Source organism: Charadrius vociferus, unplaced genomic scaffold, assembly GCF_000708025.1.
Source record: "Charadrius vociferus isolate BGI_N301 unplaced genomic scaffold, ASM70802v2 scaffold134, whole genome shotgun sequence".
In the NCBI taxonomy this organism is placed as follows: Eukaryota; Metazoa; Chordata; class Aves; order Charadriiformes; family Charadriidae; genus Charadrius; species Charadrius vociferus.
Window position 1 is genome coordinate 6193260 of NW_009648333.1, and position 27077 is coordinate 6220336.

The 27077-nt window shown below is 37.8% G+C and overlaps 1 protein-coding gene across 1 annotated transcript in view; it reads right to left on the minus strand.

Annotated features, from left to right (window-relative positions):
* The window catches only part of DLC1 (DLC1 Rho GTPase activating protein), a 220056-nt gene that overhangs the window by 149464 nt on the left and 43515 nt on the right, over nt 1-27077 (minus strand). The window contains exon 3 of the mRNA XM_009884989.1: nt 26317-26457. Coding sequence (XP_009883291.1) covers nt 26317-26457 — 141 coding nt within the window. The remainder of the gene's footprint in view (nt 1-26316; nt 26458-27077) is intronic.

Below are 27077 nucleotides of genomic sequence, written 5' to 3' on the forward strand. Positions count from 1 at the left end.
GACAGATGCACTGCAGATACTGAGAGTAGTAAGTGGGTCCAATTCTGTGAAGTGCTGGGCATTTTCTTTATTTCCCCAGGATCATGCCCTAATAGTACAGTTTCTTTCTGAATTGTTCCAACTTTCCCAAGCTTTGTGTGGCATGTTACAAAAATGTAGTTCACAGTTTCTAAGCTTTCAAAACTTTCCAGAGGGAAGCAGCACACAAGAGTCCAAGTACACTCTTGGCTTTCATACCAATACCAGTCCCCTGAGGAGAGTTTGAATTATTCCATATTTTTGCTAAGAAGGACTATTACAAGTATGAAGCATTTTCTGCAAAAACACTTTTGACTGAATCCTATGTTCACACTCAACTCTCCCAGAACCCATATTTCACAAGTATTTAAAAATATTCCTGAGCATTAACGATAGTGCAAAGAACTTCGGAAAGCCACAAATCCCGTTTCACCACATGAAAAGACAAGGTGCGTTTTTGAAAACACATAGTCTGCAGACTGGCAGAGTAGATTTCTGACAAAATAGCTGCATTTCATATGAAAAAGACTTTGTTAAAAGAATTACATGAGTAGGATAAATATAAAATTTTAAATCCACCCGCATTAGTCCCTAGTTTTGTATGTAATTTTAATTTAAATTACAGTGTTGCCACAGGAAGGGTAGATGACTTTTTTAAAAAAAGGATTTCTTTCTTGTGTCTTGGCAGCAAAGTAAGCAGAAATATGGCTTAGTGAAAATAAAAACACCCAACCAACAAACAAAACAACACCACCGTACCAATCCTTCTACCAGAGCCTGGTTTTCATTGGAAAGAATAGAAGAATACAATACTCTTGACCACCCATGTACTTTAGACCTTCCAAATTCAATGTTTACATGCTGAACTCCATTAGGAAGGAATAGCCTGTGTGTGAGGCAAGTTGCAAAAACTTGCTATGTCTCTTAAGACAGAAGTATAGAATGAAAGTCCTATTAATATTTGCCACTTAAGAATAAATGTGGTGATAGCAGTGGAAGGTATTCATCACCTTGCAGCTGCTGAAAGAAAAAAGCCTTTAGTAGTTAGCACCAAAGAGAGTGAGAGAAAGAAATAAGCCAACCTACAGATAAAGTAGTTCAAGTTTTTTCAGTCTGACTTTTTTTATGCTAATTTCTCCATTATTTTGTACTTCTAGTCTAGTCAAAATCTAGACCATTCTGATTCACTTTTCATAGGCAAATCTTACTCCCTGACATGTGGGCTTAGCGTGATTTAGAAACAGAGAAGCAGTCAGAATTGAGGACCCAACAGGCTAGGGATGATTTAGAGAAGGTGGATGTATTCCCAACCGTGAGGCTAAATGAAGCCTACCGAAGAACGCTGAAAGAGATGGCTGGTGTGATTGAAGGGCCAACTAACATCTGTGAAAAATCGTGCCAACTGTGGGGTGTCCCTGATGGCTGGAGAAAGACTTACACCTATCTTCATAAGAGGCAAAGAGGCAATGATCTCTAAGCTTGTCAGCTCACCTCAGCCCATGATCATGGAATTCATTTGGAATTCATTTTGGAATTCATTTCCAAAGACACGAGTGACAGGAAGGCAGTCAGGTGCGATCAGCATCAATTTACTAGCAGCAAATGATCCTCGACAAACATGATTAGACTTCCAAGATGTAATCGCCGGCTATGTGGACAAGAAGAGAGCAGTGAATATAATATACCTTAACTTCAGTAAGACTTTATACACTGTCTCCCAAAGCAGTCTCATTTGGAAGCTGAGAAAGTAGGAGCTGGAAGATCAGAGAGTGAGATAGGTTTAAAACTGGCTGGACTGACACTGTTCCAAACTGTGAAACCATTAAAACTGACATCTTCAGCTAGGGTATCTAGTTCAAAAGCAGCTTATCTCTCAGAGTTTTTAGAATGAAGGCAGAACTCATTGTTCTGAGCTCCTAATGGCATCTGGATGCAACCGGAAGATGCTGGACAAGATGGTTGAGAAGATAATGCCAAACATTGCTGAACACAGAAGAGCAGCTCCACACTCAACCTGAGGAAAAGATGAAATTCGGCAAAAACTAGAAACAGTGAGATTTCAGGGAGTCCCCAAAATAACAAAAGATTGGCATGCTGGCACACACGGAACCTGTGGAAGCTGAAATAGCTCCTGCTGTGTGTACTGAGCTTGGTTTATAGAACTGTAAAATGTAAGAATTTCTTGTGAAGGAATCAAAGAAAGGCGTAAATTCAAACTTGAAATCCAAACAGGAAAAAGGTGTTGGCTTAAAGCATACCCTCACAGATGCTGCAGATACATGGCAGATTGTCTTGAAGTACTTTCCACGGACATCAAGGAAACAAATAATGGCAGCAGAAGGAGATGGTGTTGCCGTAAGTAGTAATAAGAAATTTTCATGTGTTTTGAAGTGGTCTGAGCAAACTCAATCTATGTTTGTGAGAATGTAATAGCACATAGCTTCAAAGCTACATTTGAATAGGACTAAATAATCCAAACTTTCAGCTTAATAAACACTACACAAAATACCACATATTTCAGCACTTGTTCTCCTGCTTGCTATATGTTTTATAAGACCTGAATATTCCTAATTGACTTACAGTAACCCTGTGTAGTCCTGAAATACCGGCAGTAGAAGCATTCACTTATCTAGGTCTAGAGAAACCCAAAACTTGTTTGTGTATACATGGGAACAAGCCTGGCATATGAACAAATACACTGCAGCAAGTTTCCTGATTTTTTTTCTTCTATGCTGAAAATTCCACAAATAAGTTAGTAGGAAGGTGAGGCTAAGGACAATATGTAGCAAGAGATCGCTTTAGTACTTCTATCTTCAAGAACTCTGCTCCCTCATATGAAGCTATATAAAAGATGCTGCAGCTGCAGATTTCTGGCTGCCATTGAAAATATTAATGTTCTGATAGCAGTCAAATTCTGTTAATATCATCACTACATGGTACAAAGTACTGAAAATTATTACTCACTCTTATTTCTTTTGCAAGTTGTTTAACATACCTAAGTATTCTAGGAGTTACCTTTTCTCCTAGATTTTCTTTTTTTTTTTTTTGGTTTTGTCCTTTTTTTTTTTTTTTTTTTTTTTTATAAGACAGCTCAAAATTTCCATCTGAGTATTTTCAGCTTTTATGAGCCTGGATCCAATATCACAGAAATTGCATGAAACAAAGCAGAGCAGAGCAGCTAATCTGATCTCTGTGTCTTATAGGCAATTATCTATCATTCAGTTCAAATAAGTAATGTTCAGGAGACTAAAATGTTCAGGAGATATTCAAGCTGTAGGTCATAAGTGTTTGGCAGCAAATTAATTTAGCAAATTAACATATATAAACCCAGGTAGGAAAAAAGGCATATTTTGTTTAGGACATTATGATGAAGGGGAAAAAAAAATCAATATTTCTACCAGTTGTGCCTGGAAGTTCTGCTCTTCAATATTGGTTTAGTACAGAGAATATATGCTAAACAGGAGAGAAGAGAGCCTCCATAACATCACTGGTCCTCTCTGCTCTGTATCCTATCTCTATTTGTGATGAATACTTTGGAGGAAAATATAGCTGGTCCTTTGTCCCCTGAATACCCCTGACCAGCCAGGCATTATCACCCTGTTCTGATGCCTAGAGGTGATGAAATCAAGTGTGAGGTTTTATTTTAGTTCTTTTTTTGCTGAAAACCTAAAGCAGGAAATTTGCAGGCGCATTGATTCAGGACAAATCTTGATCTTCCCATAATCTAGGCAAGAAATGATTGTGCATGGGAACTGTTGGAACAAGAGAGACCTCTGCAACCGTGTCACGCCTTTCCAAAGAGAAGCAGGAAGGATGGATATAACCTTGTTACATAGACATTAAGCCCATTTGCTTTAAAGACTTAAAATGGTTCCAATCTGCGACCTTTACTACTAAGCTGTATCAACAGCTAACTACCCTTTTGCTATGAAAGTGAATGTTACTGCAAGGTTGAACTTTAATTGCATTTTGTAGCAAATGAATCTTCTTACGCCTTTGCTGGCAAGACTTAAAAGCCATCCACTCTTAGATATCTTTTCCACATTCCTATGCGCAGTTATCAAACCACTCATTTTCCTTTGGGCTTGTTCCTCAGTGCTTACCAGGAACTGAAGATATGATATGCTATAAAGGTATTTACTCCTCCTGAAGTGACAAAATTAACCCTGATCCCATGTGTGAGTATTTATTTAACTCTGATAACCTGTGGATAGATTAGACTTTTCCAGCACTAATCACTGAGCATGATCCCATGTAAAACCCTCAACACTGTTACAGCTCTACCACAGGAATTTTGGTGATTAAACTTAAGAGAAATCAATGAGAAGCCTTCCTTGACTTTGGCAAGCACTGAACTGTGTCCTAGATCACTGAAGACTATCTTTTCCCCTGATCTTTTCTGACAAGTACTAGGGTAATTGATGTTGGTTTGGTGAATTCAATCTCACCTTCGTTAGATGCTTTACTCGCCCGGTCAGTTTTACAAACTGCTACTGAAATAGAATTTGAGAGAGTTGGTACCTGGGAACCAATGGAATATACCCCTTTAAAGAAGGGTCACATCACGCCTGTGCCATGTTGTAGCTCTCGGGGGAAGGAGGAGGAACTGTTGAGCTGCCTCATGCTCAGAGAGCCTTCTGTCACAGAGCTCACAAATCCAACAATAAGACGAACCCTGTGTCCTGCTGCCAGCTATAGAAAGGAGTCAGAAAACAATTATTCTCCGGTCATCCCCAAGTAATAAGAGTAGATGAGAATCACAGAATCACAGAATTTTCAGAGTTGGAAGGGACCTCTAGAGATCATCTAGTCCCACTCCCCTGCTAAAGCAGGATTGCCCAGAGCACATTACTCAGGACTGCATCCAGGCGGGTCTTGAAAATCTCCAGAGAAGGAGACTCCACAACCTCCCTGGGCAGCCTGTGCCGGTGCTCTGTCACCCGAACTGTAAAGAAGTTTTTCTGTGTGTTGGAACAGAACTTCCTCTGTTCCAACTTGTGCCCATTGCCCCTCGTCCTGTCACTGGGAACCACCGAGAAGAGTGTGGCTTCATCCTCCTTCAACCCACCCTTTAGATATTTGTATGCCATAATGAAGTCTCCCCTCAGCCTTCTCTTCTCCAGGCTAAAAAGTCCCAGCTCTCTCAGCCTTTCCTCGTAAGGGAGATGCTCCAATCCCTCCATCATCTTGGTTGCCCTTTGCTGGACTCTCTCCAGCAGTTCCCTGTCCCTCTTGAACTGGGGAGCCCAAGGGGAAGGGTATAAGAATTTTGATTTATGCTGTAGTGTTTAGTTAGAGGAGCCACATAAAAAAGAATTATGAACCTCTGTTTAAAATGTCTTCTGACATGATGCAGCCTATGATAACCAAAGTATTTATTATTCAACTCAGCACTGTAATGCTTGAAAATAATTTTCTCAAAGTAACTTAAGAACTTATTACGTGTCATTGTTTAATCTGTGTTATACAGACTTTGTGATGAAGAAATTATCTACTACGTATAAATAAAATTATCGAAATCTTTAAAAATTACTTTATTCCAAAATAAAATCGGCAGTAGAGCAAGAATACTAGCATTAAGTGTTCTGTTAGTCTCTCCCATTTGGATGAATTCATCCTGTAGGTGAAGAACACATCTCGTTAACACAGTGGGACTAGTACAGTTTTGTTGAACAGCTGATTGGGCCAAGACTTGGAAGAGTCACAGACGGAACTAGTACAATTTTCCTCATGTACTGCCTTTTAATGGAAGGACAACAGCACTATTTGGGAAAATACTTGTTCAGCTGAGTGAGAGTCAGTTCCAGAGTATCCAGAATCTGACAGTCAGAGCAGATCTCTTTGATGCAGAAATGCTCAGTAAACACCGGAGCTCCCACTGCTGAACTTTACAGCTGACCTGCACTGATGCTTTCAACAATGGGAACTTCACACGTGCACATACACAGCCCATGAGACAAAAACATAGTAACGGCATAATTACTAGTTTGAGGAGCTGAGCTACTAGAACTCCAGTGAAAACAACAAGGAGCAATTTAATAGCTTGTACTGCTTCTGTGGGAACTTCAGATGACCACACAGAACTCAATGGGAATTAGGAAAGAATTTCCCATGCATTTTATGGAACAAGTTGCGTACTCCATGTGGATCCACATGGGATGGTGATTTACTGTTTGGAAGAACTGAGTCCATTTCTCATTTTGGAAGGTGATACTGATGGTGTTTTTTTGGGTAGAGTTGGCTAATAATACTGTCAGACCACAACACAGCAGGGAATGCAAAAGCATGCCAGGTTTTTTCCAGTAAATCTTAAAGATTATCTGCTAGTAGATGACAATGATGAGTGGTTTTTGAAGAAGATAAAAGTATAATTTATTCACACAGATTAATGATAAAAAATCACTCTAATATCTAGGAGAGAGAGAATCTTTAAAAGGAAAAATCAAACTAGACAAAATTAGGTGCAGGCTTTTTTTTAAAAAAAATCCTCAGTCCATTTTGTATCAATAAAAATAGTCTTGTGTTTAAACTTCCTGTTAACTCTTCAGTTACACTTTTCTATCATAGTTATGTATTGTATGTGTTCCTAGAATGACACTTTTACTATGCAATTTCCATATTTCAAAATACAAATTACTCATTGTATTTGCTGTCTGAAACTATTTTCATCTTCTTTTGTATAGTCAAGATCCACCGATTTCAGATAGAAATTATCAGTCATCATCTTCATATTTTACCTAACAGAGCCCAAACCAGTATCTTCATTGTTATTCTTTAATTCCCTGTTTCTGATCTTGACTCTGACAGAGATTTTGACCTCCCTGATTTGTTTCTTTCTCCCAGTATGCTTTCTTCCATGGATGCGAATAAATACCTTGTCCACTGTCTTATTCATGTTTTTCTCTATTGGTATAGAATGAATTTCAGTCCCAGTTTCCCAAGTACAGTTAATCATCGATTTCTCTGAACTATTATTACCCCAAAGACTTATACGCATCCCTTCCCATGTCCAATGCTGTCCCTAGCCCATTGTTATTTGAAGAGAAGACAATGAGAAAATATTTTAGAAAATGTTTTACTCACTAATATTCTGCAATTTTTTTTTTCTGTCTCCTAGCATGAATTGTCTTACCTTGGTCTTTAGACTGAAAACTTCTTGAAGTAGGACTGTTACTGAAATTAAACAGCATACTTGGAGCAATTTAAAAAATAAGAATAATGGTGCTATTGGTAGCCTGGTAGTATTTTTGCTTCATTCTCATCAAGATCAGACATGCTTACACTTCACAAACCTATTTTTAAGTGGTGACAACATTATTTGTATTACTGAAGCACTCAAAAGCCACAAACTTGGACCACAACCTCATTGTGCAAGATCCTGTACAAACAGGACAAAAGAATTACCCATACACCAGAAGGAATGTAACCAGTATAAAGCAAGAATCCTCATGCAGACTGATGTGGGAGTACAAGGAAAATGATCATTTGTGTCATATAAATAATGTCTTAAGTAGTCTGGGAACACTGGGATCTTAACTGATATCAAACTGTTTCAGATACCCCAGCAAAAGAGTACACTACAAAAAGTGTTAGGAACAGTGAGATGATAGCTTTGCTGATGTATGTGGAGAAGGTCCTTATGAGGAAAAACGTGAAGGAATCCAGTCTCCCATATTCCAGGTTTACCTGCAATTGTGCATGTTACCTTATGAGTATTTTTCTGAGGCATCTAGGATCTCATAACCCTGAACATATACAGAATCTAGAATATTTTTTTGATCTAGAGTATTTTTTCTTTATAAAGTACAGTAGTGTTCACAGATTCTTTCCAAAGGTATGTTTATTTCCTTTTTTGGATATTGCTAAAAGTCATAGCAATGACCAGATTGCTTTCTTCATGAAGTGTTTTGTCTTTTCATTTGTAGCGAAACATGAACTGTCATTATCCTTTCCTTTTCTCCCACTTCCAGTTTCCTCTCAAAGAGGATCATCCAGTTCTGAAGATTCCCAAACACTCAGTCCCTGCAGCACACAGCTGCTCCAGAGGCCAATATGCCTTTACACTGCCTCTCTCTTTTGCCTCATATATAAGAGGATTACAAAAACCACTGAAAATTCTGGAGCTTTTGAAGACAGTGTAAGAATTTCCAAAAACATTTTTATGTATTTTATGTACTGGATGGATGATACTCAAGTGCCTCTTTAGCTTGTAGGAATGAGATATTTTCTAAAGTTCTATCATAGCCACAAAGATGACTTCTGTCAAAACTTGTGATCTGCCCAAATCTATGATAGAGCCCGTAAAAATATGCATTAAAGATTTTCTTATACCATGAATAGCATCATTGTTAAATTAGTTAATATTCCTTAGTAGCTACTACTCTGTACGAGTCAGGGATCACAAGAGTACAGCATGTTTTTGTCAGTGGATGCTTACATGCTGAATTTGTTGCAAGATTAGGGTCTGAAATGCCATTTAAAAAAACAGTAGTCTTGCCCACTACTACTTTACAGCAGTCTAGCATACTCACTGCAACACGGTTATTAAAGATAATACTAATAGTCAAAGGAGACTTAACAGGAAAAGGGAATTTCTTGACAATGTTATCACTGTGGTTTAACAACACATGATTTAAAACTTAAACTGTGTAAGTGAGTGCTTACGCTAATATCAATTAATGCCAAAACACAGTATTGAAAGCATAAAAGGTATACTAACTGGGAGGGATCTTCTGCCTGTACTGCGGCTGTCTCCACCTACACCATTTGCAAGAGATTAAGGGAGTTTAGAATGAGAAAACACATGCGTTACACAAGGACGGTAGTCCGAAAGAGCACGTTGACAGGCAGACACCCATGAAATGCCGCCTTGGAATTCGTGTACCCCAGCTTTCACTCTGCCCGGTAGCCTGGACAGCAGCAGCGGGAGATCTGACCGGACTCACGTTCTGCAGGGCCCTGCAGCAGAACCGCTGATGACCCCGAGTGATTAAGGGTCAACAAACTCCAGCCTGAAGCAACCGTTCTATGAACTTTGGCACATTCTGAGTCGGCTCCTGCTGGTTTGTTGCCTTTGGCCCTTATCTTGCAGTTTAGCAAGGATTGTGAAATACTGAATGAAGTTACAAGACAGATCGGGTCTGTCTCAGTGACTCAAGGTCTTGCTCTTCAAATGTTCTCAGTCTTCAAAATTCCTTTGGCAAATAATCTCATCTATCAGCTAAACATTTTCCAATAGGTGTGTCAAAGGACCCACCAAAAAAAAAAAGAGGAAAAAAAAGAAAATATGTCCGTAAATATCACGTGGGGCAGGGAAACATTATCAGAGATTTTCTCTCTATGGTAGCACTTTGGAAAAACTACCTGCATTCCATGTGTGCACAAACTTCAGCCCAGAATTGAGAAAACTCTGCTTTGAATCTAGTACCATGTGTTGTTTTCAGAGGGATGAAGGGAATAACTGCTTCAGAAAAGTGCAAATATCTTTGGAACATGAAAAGACAAAGAGGAAAAGAAGAGGAGCCGCCTACTTTCAAAAGTACTTATAAGGTTAACCTCATTGACTCCCAAATGTCTGAGTTTCCTACAAAAGACTACTTTTAATATAAAGTCAATTACACTTCTGAAAATTTTGCTGTGAGTTTTGCTTTCAAGGTGGAACTTAAGCCTTTTGCAGAAATTATAATTTCTTCCTCCTTAAAATTACAAGGAAAAGAACATATAACTCCTTGGGCTCCTTTTTCTTGGCAATGTTTTTTTTCCTGCCATTGAGGTAGCCTCAGTGCTGTTATGGAATACTTGATGAATTAAAGGTTTTCAGTGACAGGTAATCATAGGTAGATATGTAAATAAAAAAGGATGCAGAAGTCATAGAATAAAATATTAAGCTTGTCTATATTTCTTGGAAACTGGCAACTCACTTCAAATGAGAAAAGCTCTCTATATTAATATGAGACCTGTGGCATCTTTCAGCATAATTTGACATGTAAACCTAGTGAGATTCAACTAAATAGTCCTAGTGCTTCTCCCCTGGTCTTTATCTGCAAGAAGGTAGTTCATACTTGTGGTACCTATTGTAACATCCATTCTCTCTTCCCTCTCTCCATACCCTTTTTCTGAGCAATCAGGACAAAGTAATAAAATAATCATAGAAAGAATATAATTCTTCTGCCTTCTTGCTTCCTTAGCTGGGGTAGTTCCTGAAGAGTTTTTCATTCTAGGAAAGAGTTTTGGAAGAGCACTCAGGTTAAGGTTTTCAGTGTCTACAGTTAGATTACTGAATATATAGGCAAGACATTACCAAGACATTTTCAAAAGTAATTCAGAAGCATAAAACTTAGTGAAAACTGTTCAGCTACAGCAGTAACACAAGTAGATAGAGCAACAGGGTTTTTTCCTTCCTGGAAATCATCTTAGTCCTGGAGGTCACGTAAGATGCAATTCACAACATACAGTGGCAGGTTGTTCCCTTGTATTTGTTCAGCTCATCAGCTGTCTACTTCTGCCTTTGAACAATAAATGTTTTTTTAAAAAAATCTGTCCTTCTAGTAATTTTCAGAAGTTATTAATTAGTGGCTCAATTAAGAAAACAATTTTAGACAATTACACATCCTTCTGAAGTGCAGGATGGTGTCTACATACACAGAATCTCTGATTTTTTAAAAATAAACCTTAAATCTCTGTCTTTTCTTAACATAGAGTCTATGTGCTGTGATTTTCCCTCCTTACAATTTCTGTATTACCAAGAAATTATCCACAGGATGTTCTAAACAACATGAGAAAGCTGTTAAAGTTTTTTTTTCCTCTCTTAAGAACACAGAGGTCTCGAAACACTCTGAAATCCCTAAGCATGTTGAAACATCCCTCAGTAATGGCAACAGCAAAACTGGATCTTTCTTGAACTGCTTTTGTATTGGCAAAGCAGCAAAAGAAGAATTGAAAAATCGCATGTGACTGTTTAGCAAAGCTCCACAGTGAGCCAACATAGCTCAGTTTTAACAGTTTGGTAGGTGGATATAAAATTGGTTGTATTACTCTCTGGCATGTTCTTGCTGTCTGCCTTACGCCTATCACCTCACTAATTCTCCAATGAGATACTGAATTGCTGAACTTTTTGTTCATTCAACATATCAAACATGAGTTTATTGTGAAAATAAACTCATTGCTCCTGTTCAGATGAAGGGTCTCTACTTAATTTCACTTTTTTTAGATAAACCTGCCAATTGCAGCAAATGCTGAATTTTAAATATTGTTATCTTAAAGTTCCTTCAGGTTTTCAAGCAGATGTATCTTGGCCAATCATTTGGGGTGCTTTGAAACGCATCACATTTTAAAGAAATGGTATATTTAATCTCATGTTTCTCTAATCTCACATTTACTCATTAATACTCATTAATATAATATGCTGGACTGAGAGTTACAGCTTTGTAAAGGGAGTGGTAGCATTCTGCTGGATCATGGATTATTGAGAGATTAATCCTGTCATCTGCTCCTCTCCCTTCTCTGTAATGAAATCCTACTTTGTTTTCCCATTGCGGTCTTCAGTCTCAATGGACAGTAATTCCTCACCGACTGCCTCTTGTGTGGGTTTTTGCTCACCTAACAAACTGCTATGGGAGAACAAACTTTCCCAGTCTAGTCCCATTTAAATACAGGCAACATTGTCTTCTCAGAGTGGGAACCCAAACCTTCAGAATGACTTTGGAAGACCAAAGGATGTCCCCGCTTTCGATCTCGAGCAGTACCCTGTTTGACTTTCTGTATTCTGCATGGCAGTATGTTAACTATTAATCTCTATGTAATGTGTGCAGTGTTATTTAATATACAGTAATCATATTTCACTTATTGAGTTGCAGAGTACAGGGAACACTTTAAGAACCATAGTAAGTTGTTTTGATTTTACATCTCTTTTAAAATAGGGATAGTACAAAAATACCATAAAGATGGTTTGATAAGAGCAGGTACATAGAACAAACATTCAGAGCGCAAGCGATGTTTTAGGAAATAAAACCAGACAAACTGAAAACGTTGCTAATCTCTATGTTAGAGCACAGAAAGGTTCAATCTACAGTAGTTAATATGAAGAAAATAAAAAGTGGCAACGCACTGGAATGTACAGTTTCTATTTATAGAAAGCCCAACAAACTAGAAGCCCACACCATTCAGTTAACAATTTACAACACCTTCATTGTATAGTGCAGTGCAGAAAGTGGAAGGCTGTTTCATTTCTGTATTTCCAGACGCGTGTCATTTCCAACCCCATATTTAATAGTGTGTAACTGTCTGAAGGGGAGAGATCAGAATTTGTGGCATGTCTCACTGAGAGGAATTTTGTGCATTAAAAAACCCCAAACCATGCTCTTTCAACTATTAAAAAGAGAACTAACCAGATCCCTTGCTCCCACCCTGGCTTTGAAGACCAAAAAAAAAAAAAAAACCACCAAAGGAAAGAAGAAGAATTAAAAAGAGAAAGAGAAAGAAAGCACAAAGTGAGACATAGCAGAGAGCAAGAGACAGAGGAGGCAGAGACAGGGAAAAAGCACAGGAGCTAGAGAGTTCCTTAAGAGAGGGGAGTATGTAAAGGACAAGAAGAAATGGTTTTCCATGATGTCACTCACAGCATGTTTGCGTCTGGAAAAGCGATTGAAAAGGCAGACATGGATTTCTTCCATTCCAGTAACACAAACTATTCATGCCACATTTTCAAAAGTAAAGAATACCATGTACAAGGCATGAAAGAAGATAGTCTAGGTATTTATTCACTACCAACAAGCTGATTTGACCGAGCTGATAATTCAGGTCTTGTCGTTTCCTCTTTACCCTTTGGAATCCAGTTTTTCCAATTTCCTCCTGCTTTGCAATATCTGTGTCGTGTCCCCCCTCCCCTTGTTTTTTTCTTCTTTCATCTCTCACCCCCTTCAAGAAGCTGATGCAAGGTTTTTTTCTTCGTTCTTTGTGTGCATGCTTCTACTTTCCTGTGCTCTCCATCTACTGGCAGAGTGATTAAACTGTTGTAGCCACTTTTCTAACTCTGTGTCTTTGTCTCCTCATTCTGCACTCCTTTACTTGTCTTGGACTCAAGCCTGAAATTCTTTCTTAGATAAAACACAGGAAATTCTCACCAAAGGACCTATTTACATATTGCATTGTTTGTTTCCCCTTTAATACAGCTTTTCTTTCTCGAGGTTTTGCATATTCCCTCTTCAGCTAAATGCACGTGATTTCAGACATCACAAATCCCCCCAAAATCACGTAGCTGATAGCACACTTAAAATAACCCGAGCTGCAAGCGGAAGCATGGATTCATGGAGGTTGAATTCAGTACTAACCAGACTGACAGCATAACCAATGATTATTATTGATGTACTTGTCCCCCAGAGCCACTAGTCTTCAGCACACAGCCTGGAAAACATCTGATACCTATGTTTGTTATAAATGATGGTATTTGTTCTACCTTGGTTCAAGTCACAGGTAGACATGTTATCTAGCTGCATATAAGGAGACGAGAAGTAATTCAAACGCTTATGGGGATAGGCAAAGCTGTGGCTGCACAACCATGCCAGTGATCTTGCTGGGACCAACCTGGTGAAAGACAGCCATGGACCATGTGGAACACAAAATGTACTTTGGAGCAGAGTGGGTATGATTTAGTCTTAATAACTCTCCTGACTTTAATGCAAGATGCAAATCCAGAATAAAAGCCAGGAAGGTGGGAAAGTCAAAGAAAACAGAAGAAAAAGAGGAAAAAATTATTAAAAAAAAAAAAAAAGAGAAAAGGAGAAAAACAAAAAAGAAAGATGAAAATAAATGTATATGAAAAAAGAAAAAAAAAAACAGGAAAAAAAAGAAAAACAAGCAGAAAAAAAGACCACTTTAAAGATTCAGGAGCACAGCTAAGCTGAAGTAAAGCATCATTTTAAAATAATTCCATTCTTTCCTGGTTTTATACAGACAATTCTGCCAAAAGGCATTCAAGTTTCATAACTTCTCAACATGGGCCCAAGTCTCATCGAGCATCAGACTTTTGGAATACTAGGAGATCAGTTGAAAGCTGTTTTACAGCAAGTAATACTACTTCATAATAAATAGAACAATTCCAGTCTTGCCAGTACAACATTTTTAATATCAGTTTCAATGGTCACTAATAGTTATTATCACTTTGGAGATTAGCGCAGCCATTGCTCAAAGCAGTAGGTTTCTTGGTAGTTTTTAAGCAGCTCAAATGCGATTGCTAGACCTGCAATCACAGTGTGTCTCACCTGCTCTGCGTGACAATACTGGCATGGGACAGCTGAGTGATCTGAATGCCCTCCTTATATGTGTCATGGTTTGGGTATGAATATCATGCAAAGGAGGAAAAAGAAAGCAGTATTGCCTGGACCGAACCCCTAAACCGGCATTACCTTACAAATGAACTCCTGAGATGACACTATTATCTCCATCTTCAAACCACTCTGAGCTTCCTTCTCTTGAATTGCTGGGGGATAAGCTAAGGGTCTTGTGGCTCTCAGTCACAAGACGATTTTCAGTCTGTGTTATTTAGTTTGACTGCTGCTCCTTCTGCGATCTAATTCCTAGCAAGATGTAATAAGCACTCACAGAGCCTGATAGAGAAACAATGGATTTCTTCATAGAGCTGTCCAAAACCAAAACTAAAGTTGCCCATGGCAAATTACAAGTTAACCAACTATTCAGCATCTAACAACAGTTTATCCTGGCTGAAAGTCTTGTGCAACACTGTTGGACTGAGTGAAGTTGCAGCCTTTTGTCACCTATTGGTCTACTGGCAAAAAGTTAAAGTTTTTTTCACAGCTTTAAAACCCCTTAGCCCCAGTTCCCAGAAAAACTGCAATCGAGCTTTCTGCAGCAAGTCTCCATGCAGCAACCTCCTTTTCCACTCCTTCATACTGTCCAGCAGGAGGACCTGCTAACCTTTTCTGGAACCCTCTTTCCTTTGTTCTGAAGATTTTGAGATATCTTGTTGAGTTATTACTGAACAGGATGGAAACAGTCACAAATCTATGAATATTTCTGTTTCCATGGTGTTTATTAAAAGCTTTTACACAGAATATATTCTGCTCATTTCAACACAGTAAGATGCTCTTCAACACTATTTTAAGGATTTACATCATTAAAGTCCTTATGTTAGTCGTCTTCATGTGGTGAAATTTATCCCCCACCATATCTTCCAATTATTTCCTTTCAAAGAGACAGAATTCTAAAAATGGTGAGATGTACAGACGTAGTAACTGACGCAATGTATCTCAGTACAATTGGAACAGGAGATTTCAGATTCCTTCTCTTCAACAAAGCTTCCCAGTAATGTTTGGCATTTATTACTTGCTCTGAAATGCTTTATCAGGCATGAAACAGAGAAGGCGTGTGTCACTAGGACAAGTTATATTGAGATAAAGCTCTATGCTAGAGAAATAACTTTCATGTAAGAGAAATAGCCCATGTAAGGGCTTCCATGCCCAGCTGCCTATGGTTCAGAGGATGTCTGTGGTTGTACTGGATCAATCTAGACCATTTCCCTCTCACTGAGAGGACAGTTCTACAGATTTAACCTTTGAAAAAGATTGTCCGTTGTTTTTAAGAAGTAGTAAGTGATTACTTCCAGTGTACCTCACCTATACCAAATACCATCTCCAGCAGTGAACTCTTTAGCAAGTGTTGGCTCATATCAAAACTAATGCAATTCCTTTCAGATGTATACGCCTCTGCATTATAGCAATTTAAACAACAATAACAAAAACTTCTGTTAATAAAACTGCTTAGTGGACTTGGCTTTTCTTCAGGGAATATAAATTCTTTACACCATAGACATTGAGAATGAGTTTACATCTTCTTCAGCAATTTTCCACTTCTGGCTTCTAACTGGCAGTGATTTAAAAATTTTGCCCATCTTTGCTCATGCATGCAGCAACAACTCAGAGCTGGATTATGGGATTCAAACTCTTTAATGCAGAGATGCGCTACATGGATTACATGCTGACAGAGAAAATTTGCAAAGCATTTTTTAAAAAAACGCACAATAATATAAAAGCCATGTAAGCTTTTCTTGGCAGGTGCTGAAAAGAGTTAAAATTTCAGAGTGACATACAGTTAAACATATTTAAGTAACCAAGAAAAAAAGGGAAACTTGGTAAGGATTCAATTCACTCCATATGGAAGAGCACAGAAGAGAGACTTGCATTAAACTTATCAGGCAATAAAATTGGAGAAAAAATGGGAACATTTCACGTAGTGTCTGACATTCAGAACATATTGCCATGGAAAGCAAAGCTCAGCAAAATCTCAAAAATTCAGACTCAACCAACTTCATACCAGGGTTGTTTAAGTTAAAAAAGACATTGATATCCTGTCATTCTATCAAACCTACAATTTCTGAATGACTAGAGAAACTGAGACTTATCCTACTGATTTCATATGAGAGAAAGAGTTACTTATGAACAACAACAGTTTTAGATAAGCTTTAACTTTTTTTTTTAAGTGTAAATACGCCGAAGTTTACACAAAGTGTAATTTTTCTTGCTTCCTTCACCTAAAAAGGTTCATATCTAATAAAGCCTGAATCCCTGTCCTTAACACTGCTAGTCTGCAAAACCAGCTTATGGCAGATAAAACAGAATATCTAAAATTTGGTATTTTTTGTGTTTTGAAAGTTCTTTAGGGTCTTTATCTTAAACTAAGGGAATGTCAGTGTCCACCCACTGTTTCCATCACCATAATATTGAAGCTAAGCCTTTAACCTAGTGGTTACAAATAGCTTTTAGAAGAAGTCAGTCATTTACTTATATTTTTTGCCTGGAAGGTGCTAGAAAATAAGACAGTATATGCATATCCACAAACCACTGGAGGAAGTCAAGGCACCGGGCAGTAGGTGCATCATCATGAGAAGCTTCTATTTGATTGAAAGGAATGCAAATAGCTAAACAGGTTATTTTAACCTGGATAGTAGATAAACCAATTTTTTTTCCACTTGCAAATTGATGTCCACATATTTTTTTCCTTTCACAATATGAACAACACTTTGGGAACAACATGTCAGTCAATAGGTGACTTCCAAATGTTCACTTACACTTTGTTTTCAGTCAAAGCATCTGGTTATGAAAGTCACAATGTGTTATTTCTAAATACTGACTGAAAAATCGAGTAACAACTAATTAAAAATTATTTATGCATAGCAATGCTTTTGTTAGATATTATATAGAGCAGTCATTCCCCCAAAACCCAAGTCAGTAATGTGTCACATGAATCTTCATTAATACCAGTTTTCAAATAACAAGGACTGAACTATGTTATTCAGAATAAGGACCTACTGTCACAAATCATTTTTGCAACACTGAAGCCACATTATTTATTTAATTTTGCATCAAAAGGTCTTTTTTCTCATGAAAAATAGTGGCAAATTTACCTAAAAGTAATATTCAAACTTCACATTTTTTTCCCAAAAGCTTTTGCTAATATCTAGCTTGTTCTAGAACAAGCCTCAGCTGTTCCCTAGACAATCCTGGGATGTAGAGCAGTAAATCAGAGGGATAATCATAAGTTGGTGAGGTGGAGTTCTTTGGCTATCATACTCATTAGTTTTGGAAAAGTACTGAAATCCAAAAGAAATGTTCGGAGTAATTAATTATTTATTACTTGTATGTTTTTCCAGAACTTCTCCATTCATGAGCTAAATAGAAAATATTTCCCCCCTTCCTCCTTCCCCCCCTCCCCCCCAGTTTTACAGTAATTTAGAGTATCAGCCTGAACTCTTGAATTTCACATTTCAGCTCTTATGACATTCCTGTATCCCAGACATCTTCTTCACTAAAATTCAGCCTATCATCATTTTTATGCAGAAGCTTGACACTTTTTTTGGACCGTGGTACTTGGCAGGACTGAAGTCACAATGTTACCTTACAGGTACATTGTGGCAGTCAAACAATCGACACATAGAACTGACTGTCTTGACTTTTACAAGGTGGGGCACTAGCAATTCTTCTAGGCATCACACATTCTTTTGGAACTCATTTATATAATGAGCCTGAATGCAAACTCAGGCTGCCCTGTGGTGAGTGTCTACATAGCCATTATTTAAAAAGCAACGGAGCATGAGTCAACTCTTCAAATATAGTCATAGCAGGCATAAGAGGAGCTTCCTAGTGCTTGGGAAAGGTCACTTATGATTTTTCTGTATATATTATTTTAAGACACCAGGCACAAGGCATTGGGAGGAGTATTCTGTGTCCTTGTGGTAATTCATTCTGATCATTAAACTATTTAGCTGTGACACAAAACCTTAATTCTGCAAAAAATATATCCACCTACCCATGCATGGGACACTTCCAACAAGCACAGTCTTGTTGATTTAAATAGATTAACTCCTGCGTGAAAATGCATCTAACTGACAGCAGAATAAGGTTTAAAGAAACAAACTACACTGAGGCTGAAATTTTAAATTGCATGACTTCGTATGATTCATGTGGTTGATGTTCATATAATTTGTTCTTAGAGAACCTGGAAAGCTCTCTTTCTCTGCGTCTGCTCATGATCATTTGACAACAACATAGAGGATTTCCTGCTAGTAAGCCTCAAGCATTTAAATTTAAGCTACATAGAAGGATATCGGTTCTGAGAGCAGCACAATAAACTTCCTGCAGTCAGAGATTTCAGTTTCCATTTCTCAAACGTAGATATGGCAGTACTAATAAACCCAGCGCTGATGTGCCAGAACTCAACAGATTTGGTTCCAAATGTCAGTAAGTCTGACCTACAGTGAAGAAATAGTAGTGCAAAGCACAGGTTGCCCCTCTTTTCTGAGGGGTTTGGGAATCATCTTGCCCAGGCTCAAGTGCAAACAGGATGTCAGAGAGCCCCGACTGCACTTTTCATATTCCCTACCATAGTAACATTCCACTAAGTGACCAGAAATGATAATTCCCTCGTGCAAAAAAGATCCAAGATGCGTTTACAGGTCTGAGATGATCTTGAAGAATTTTGACCTCTTTGCCCATGAGATTATAGGCAGACATAACCATAACACATAAGATTGTAACACATTTAAGCACGACACCTTTAAATATAAATACGCCCTTGCTCAAACTTTTCTACTGAACTGCTTGAATATCGGCAACTTCAGGTATGATTATTTATTGTGATTTTTTTCTTACAGAGAATAAGTAGTTTCCTATTCTCAAACACGAGAGGCTTGAATAAAATGAGAAAAATGAAAACCACTCTGGATTTTGCTAAACCGACAGAGACCAGGGAGAGACAGAGTTTAGGTTTTTTGCTAAACTGACAGAGACCCATGTTCCAGGGAGGCTGTGCAATGTGCACTACTTTTTCCTCCCAGTTGGGTCTACCTGAAGCAATAAGCAACATGCCAAGAGGAACCACTCCAGTATAACAGACCTCATGCTCTCGGACCCACCTGCCTCCTATGGTGGCACACGTGCAGCTGTGATGTTGTGTTGTGTCAGTAATCACGTAGTTGGCTGGAAACGGGATATGACTTTTATGAATACCTACATTTTATGTACAAATAAATTATTGCATGTGTGGATATAAAATGAGAAATTCCTAATGTGAAACTTACAGTTCAAGGGGTTAATCTAAAAATCTTCAAAACATCTGAAAACCATTAAGAGCTGAATTTTTCCTCCGTTATTGTAAAATCAGGTCTTTTTAGGACTAAGTGGAAATTTTTTAGCATTTCTAAAAGTATCCCCATCCACTGTAATTTCTATTGAAACTTCATTCCCAATGCAAAACGTCAAGCTTTAGTCTATCATGTCTTATAAATATTTAGAATACAAGTATCCTAAGAGTACAAGACGAAAAGCTTCTTCCTTTTCTTTTGTTTTTTTTTTTGTAAAGAATAATAGTCTATATGTTCAATTATGAAATCTAATCGTCATGACTGCCTGATGCAGTGTAAGTGCCTGATGTCCCCTGCCCAGCGCCCTTTCATTTACAAGAGTGAGGCAGCAGATGGCAGCATACAGTGAAAAAATGCACGTAACATCAGAAATGGTACAATTAGCTGAAGAAGTCACAAACTTTTGCTTCTGTTTATAAAGAACAGTTATCGTAGGTATTCAGACTGATACAGTGTTTAACACTGTATGCTGACAGTGTCAGCAACTCTACAGAAAGGAGGAAAACATGAGAAAAAACCGCTGTGTATAAGCATAGTTGCCGTATATGAGTTGCTAGAAGAGACAGAAATGTAAATGTGATGTCTTGGAAAGACTCAGAAGTCTTCATGCTTAGCGCTTTGCAAGCTGGGCATTTATTTAGATTTCCAATTAGATTTCCAATGTTGGGATCGAACTTGGAAACAGAAGTGGACAGCTTAATACGTGTATTTCCTGGGTCACACTGCAGCTACATGAAATGGCAAACCTTTTATTGCATGGTGAGTTTCCATACACTTTGGTCACTCAGGAATCAATACTGAGGGACAGAAAAGGAGAGAGAGAGAGAGTGTCCCTGACCACAGCGACACTGTCAAAGATCTCATAACTGGATTCAGTGGGTTTGGTTTAAATTCTAGGAGTAGCTTATTCTTATTGCAAAAAAGTGCTCACCTTTCAGATTTATGGTGTTTAAAAGACTTAATCGGGTGAAAAGAAGCTCTGCCATTTGAAGTTTGCAGCTTTATTCATTTGAGAAAAAAATAAAGTACACTTGGGGTTAACATAGGAATTTATACTTAAAAGAGAATACAGATTCCTTTGGGGAACAGCCCAGAGTCAAAGAAAAACTTTGAGAGGTTCGTGTAAGAAACGCAGCATAATCCTGCTGTTATCTACTACAGGATTGACAAATGTAACTTCATGGTAATTTACATGTTGGAAAAAAAAAGCTTTTTGTGTAGGGTGAAATAGCACGCTGTTAGAATTCAAATGAAAAATGTGATTGTGTTAAAATTTGCTTCCATAATTAATTCTTACCCTGTCTTTTAAAGCACGTTGTTTAAAACAGAGATACAAAAGACAATACTAACTTAAATCAACATGGTCAGATCCTGAAGCCTTTTTTCATCTTCAATTTGTAGAAATTCTTAAGTTTCAAAGAAAAAAATAATTAATTAATGTTGCATAGTAAGAGTCTTTCTCCCTAATGCTCACCAGAATAACTCTCAGTTTTGCCTGAATGAGCAAAATAACAATTCAAGGAACACCATAATATCAGTAAAATTAAGAAAAATGTTATGAGGACTTTAATAAATAAGTAAATACAAAATAACGGTATGATTCCGTGACAAAAATCACATTTCGGGTGGCATGGCCCACCGTGAAAAATTGGTCTGTAGAAGTTCATTGACATATTCCGTGTATGTTTGCACACCTTGTAGTTCATTGAATTTACTAGAAAAAATAATGCAGTAGGAAATGTAAACATTTCAAACAGTTGCTGCCCTGATAATTCTTCTTTATGAATATTTAATTCTGAAATAAAGTTTTCCTTGTACTTAGCATAAATTTTAGCTTCTTTCGTAAGTTAAAATAGAGTGTAGTAAAGGAGCGAGAAACTCGAACTCTATTTTCTAATCTACAAATCTATACATTATTCTTCACAGAACGATTTGGCTTTCTCTAAATAGCTGAAATTTATAAAAAAATAATATGAATCAAAACTGGATGTGAAAGGCTAAATTATTTTGGTACATACAGATGAACAGTTTGCAAAACTGCCATCTAAATAATACAACCCTTTGTCTCAATCCAGTAACAAGATGGGTAAAAGTGGACTCCTGAGCACATCCAGGGCTTCACTGAAATCAATATCTGCACCTGAATCCCATTCTAGCGTGCAGCCAAGTTGGGTCATTTTGTACTTGCAGGCATAAGTGGTGCCTAAAATCACTTTGAGAAATGAATGTAATTTAAATGAGTCATTACAGCTAATCTGAAAAACAATCTTTTCCTAGATACCAGCTATTCTGGTGATAATAGATTTCTGATTACCTTTGCACAGCGTGATTAAGGCTAAGTTGGACACTGTTGAAGCAAGAAGGATAGGACTGCCAAGAAAAGCAGTAGAAAATAAGCACGGCTGTTTTTTTTCACCTGAACAGAAAATAGATAGGCTTTGCAGAGCAGATGTTCAAGGACAAAAATTTGGCCACGACTTTTAGGTCTTAGTTGCTATTGTCCTTTAGCCAATGTTTTATATTTAGGAAAAAAAAAAAAAAAGACACTGATAATTGGTTCAAGCTTTCCTTAACTAGTTAGCTTTTAACTGGGTGCTAGAGAAGGCTATGGTAACTTACCTTTTGTTATTAAAACACATTTTAAATTCTGTAGCCACATATTGTTTTCATAATAATCAAGCCAAATTTTAAAATAAATAATTTCTGGTCTTTATTGTTGAACAATGTTATAGGAGTCCAGATGTGTGGCATTAGTTTGTCGAAGGTAACGACATGTAGGATATTTACATTCCTTGCTCTCCAAATCCAGACCAGGCACTCCCATTTTCCAGTGTTTCTCATGACCATTGGGGCAAAAGCCTGTTGATTTCATATTTTTTTAAGCTGATTTCAACTCTCATGTGATTAATGCTTGCCAAGTGTATATCCTCGAGTGTTAATATTCAAAAATCATTGTCTATTTTGGAGACTGGTGAATAAAACCCCAGAACATAGAGACGTGCTAATTATAGAAGCATGAACATTCTTTACTCTGTAAACACAAGTAATATAAAGATGCCAAAACCATTTCTTACTATCCAATCCTGACTTATGTGGGAAATGTACCTGTTCAATCATGTGAATCCTTATTTCACAAGGATTTTCCGTTTGTGCACCTTGCCAAACACGTACGTTTTGAGTTAGTTCTTATGCTGTGGACCAAACGCTCCATTGGTCACATCATGCTATTTTACCCAGACCAAGAAATATAATGGTGGCATCCTAAATTTAGGATGAAGGTTATTCAGCTGTATACTTCTCATAAGCCCAAAATGCCACGTACATCTGCATATCAAAGGCTTTCATGCTGCACCCTGCACAATAATTGAAAAACCTTTCTATAGAAATACCTTTCTGTAATGGTTTGGGGAGAATCCTGTTCCTCCTCGTTAACGCCTGCGTTCAGTAAGGAGTACTCTGTGCTTGTGTGCACGCATGGGTATGCTTTCATATATGTGCATTGTACACAGGCACTCACACTAACAAGAATGGCTTTGGCTATCTGTACAGGAATTTTTACGAAACATTAAGTAACTTGTGCATGCAAAAGCGACTCCCTCAATTTTCTTTAAAAGAATATCTACCATCAATTTGTAAAGAAAATTATAACTGGTACTGGATTTTAAATACAATTTTAAATACCTCTGCTACTGGAAATCTTGTTTAACATGTCATAAAATTTGCTCATGAAAATTTAAAATGTCGTGCTTTTCCATAAACCAATGAGTGAATCATTTCCCCTAGGGTGGTCAAACCAACTTCTTCCTATAGATATTCCAGCACATTGTGACCTTGTTAGAAATTTTTTGTTTTAAATCCATATAAAGCTGAACTAACAGGAATGGACATAGTATGTCTATACACAAATTTCCTATCTTTATGGTAAGATCTGGTGTAGTTAATATCTTTTACAAGTTCTTTCTCAGGGACTTGATTTGAACCCGTATCTCCCTGACTTATTATTCCCACCCCCTGGTCTGCACATGAGGTTGTGTTTTAGTTGTCCTGTCTGATTTTGATGTAGTCAACAGTTTGCTATAGTTTGTTTAAAAATACCACATATCATTCCATAATGTAACTAATTACAGTTGTACTCCTGTTTACATATCATTAAAAAACCCAACAAAATAAGTTGTCCTTTGAGACTAAGCATCTGGAATCCTTGAAGATCTTCAGTTGCAAACACCAAAAAGGAAGTAAAATCTTTGAAACAGTCCATTACCACTAAAAAGTAGCTCACTGAGTTTCCAGTGCAGAATAAACCCATTCCTACACGAGCTAGTCTGACCCGAAAAAAAAAAAAAAAAGAAACTGTGAGAACAGTCTCCCTTACAGATAGAACACCACACTGAGGATTTTCACAGGAGATCTCTACACGGAAATCATCTGTACAGAGACATCCCTGATGTCTGTTCTGGACAGTGTTTCAAGGACATGCCAGTCAATACACCGTTTTTAAAAAGTCATCCTGAGTAGAGCCCAACGGTAAACGCGACAAGAAGAATACGGGAACTTCTTTTCTGCTAGTATGGGTTTGCAGTCAAACAGACTATCTAGCCATGGAGACCAGATGAACAACAGGGGTAGAAATAGACAAGGGTAAGAATGGAGGGTTCTTTTCTCCTGGTGTGTTCCAAGAAAACTTATGCTTTCAGATGAAGTTTGACTGCATGTAGGGAGTCAGCCGAAATTTTGAACTGTTGAAGCTGCAGCACACATTAACATCAGTGTGTGGCTCAGAGTGGTACACACTCAAAACACTCTGAAAGCCCAAAGCCAAAAGGAATAAAAAAATATATGAGAGGATCCTGTTTTTCCCAATTTGCAGGAAATCGACACTGAAGCAAATCTAAACCACATTTTTGTACTTATCAAACCTATTATGATAAAAATTAAAATATGGTCTTTGTCTGAACATAATTACTAAAAAGAGCCCATCCCCAAATCCCGCTATAGAGTGTGGTGAGTTGCAGCTTGCAAAACTTTAGGAAAGAGAGTTGACTTTCGAGAAAATTTAGCTCCACTTATAAAAAAAATTTAAAAGGGGGACTCCGTATTTTACACCTACAAGCCACACATCAACAGAGATTTTTTGAATATTCACAATTACTCTACAAAGTAAAAAAAAAAAAAGGAGCTCTCCAAAATCATACACATTAAAAATTGTATAATAAAGCAATATTTACAGATATGTTCAGCATAATATATCCATCTCAGCAGAAGTCAAATAAATACTTATTAAAGGTGAATTAACGTATAATATCTAACTCCAAAGGAAGTGGCCCACACTTCTGCAAAGCTGGGTGTTCCCCAAATATTAGATCAGAAATCTAAATTTAAAAGGGACGTTCAGTACCTTAGAGAGTGTCTGTGCTCTTCTCAGGATCTGGCAAAATGGGATATCACCTTCTAGCATAACATACGTACTTATTTGAGAATTTGTGCTGCATTCTATGCAATGACAGAGTGCAGAGCTCTCTATTTGCTATAGTTATGCACTGATGATAAATTACAAGTGAATTTATTTTTGTACAAGTGAACAATCCTAAATGTAAATGTTTATTAGAACTTTTGTTACTGCCTTAATCGAAGGCATTAGTTAACTTGCTATTATTGCAGTGCGGTAAGTGACAGTTGGCCTCTATTTTACTTTTTATAAACTTGTTATAAACATATATATTTATCCTAACCACACTTTATATTTTAATATTTTATCCCAGATTTTCTGCTGGCTCGGTTCGCAGCAGTGGTTGAATCCATGAACAGATGGAGCGGGAGTTATGCTAAGACTTTTCAGCCCGAGTGAAGTTTAGACAAGTCTAGATTTCTCTGCTTCGTGAGGGAGTGGAGAGAGCAAGTGCAAGAGGGAACAGAAAGTACATCAGGAGTTTCTAGGACATCCAAGCTTTTCTGCCTGTGCTGATGGCTGAAGCAGTAAGAAGGATTCTGCAGTACATGGACAACGGCAAAAGAAAGGACCGTGCTGCTGATAGCTGTATGTATCTATGCATGGACACAGGGGGAGGCTCCTGCCACATCTGAGCTCTCAGACCTGCCCTTCCTCACCACCTGCAGCAAAGGGGCTGCCTGCTCAGAGGCTGCCGTCCGACCCACAGCTTGCCAAATTTGGCCAAATTCTCTCTTCAGTAGGGTACTACCTCTGCTTGCAGTACACAACAGTTTATCCTCTCCAGAGGACTAGGGTGACTGGGTTTGGGTGTCATAAATCAGGCTACATGATTCAACCACCTTTTTCTCTGGCTGCATCCTCCAGGAGGTTTAGGAAATATTCCAAGTGATACTGCTTCAGGAAACCTTATCTTCTTAAGTAAAATGGAATAGCTCCTTCGATTTATTTTCTCACATAAAACCTCAGCTTATTATAATCATCAGCTGATAATAGTGTGTTTCTACCTGTGAAACTTCTAGGATTGTTTGCCACTCAAATGGCACCTTGAGACAACCTGCGTCATTAGTTCTTTTTTTCTGGTGTCACATACATACAGTTGTACAATCCATGTAACGAATAGTATAAAAAAAAAAATCTTTATTTCTCTTCCAACCTGATATCATGAATGAATTTAGGAAAATATAATCTTTGTACTCACCCCAGCCTTTGGTTTAGCTCCAGAGCTGGCTACTGAACAGGGAGATGCTAGGTCAGGAGCATGGATGTTAGGAGACAAGTTTGTTTGTGAATGACTTACTGTAGCAACATCCACTCCGGTTTCAGAACCAGATTCAACATCCTGTAAAAAAACATTGCAAGTCTCTTCAGTAACTGTGAATATGAAATAAAAATATCGTTCTTCTAAATAATGGAAGTATTTAGACAGACTCACTCAAATATATATATACGCTTAATTCTCCGTGTAAGAGTAATTCCCCTTATTCTTTTCCATCACCTACAGGTTTACTTGCTGTCCTTTTCGATGTGGTGGTTTGCATTAGCTGCTGTTCCGAAATTATAAATCACCACTAAGATCAAAGCTGTAATTCCCCTAAATGTTAGAATGCCAGGTAAGAAAAATCAGTTTGGGGCTGCAGAAGTCTGACATTTTTCTCTGATGTTCAGTATTTCCTGTGTGCTCCCACCTTCTGTCTCTGGCAGCATTGCGAGCTCAGTGAACATCTGTAAACCATTACGCAGTTGAAATGACATCACCATCCAGCAGTTTATACAATTCAGAGGTACAGCTCCCTAGTTTTTTTGGAATCAGCAGACACTTATCAGCCAAATGCTATTTCTGGTTAAAATGCCCTTACTTTTAATGACACTGATTACATTCCTTTTTTGAGAATAAAAAGAAGAAGAAATGTAGTATGTTTTATTGTAGAGGAAGTAAAAATACAGCACATGCTTGATTTA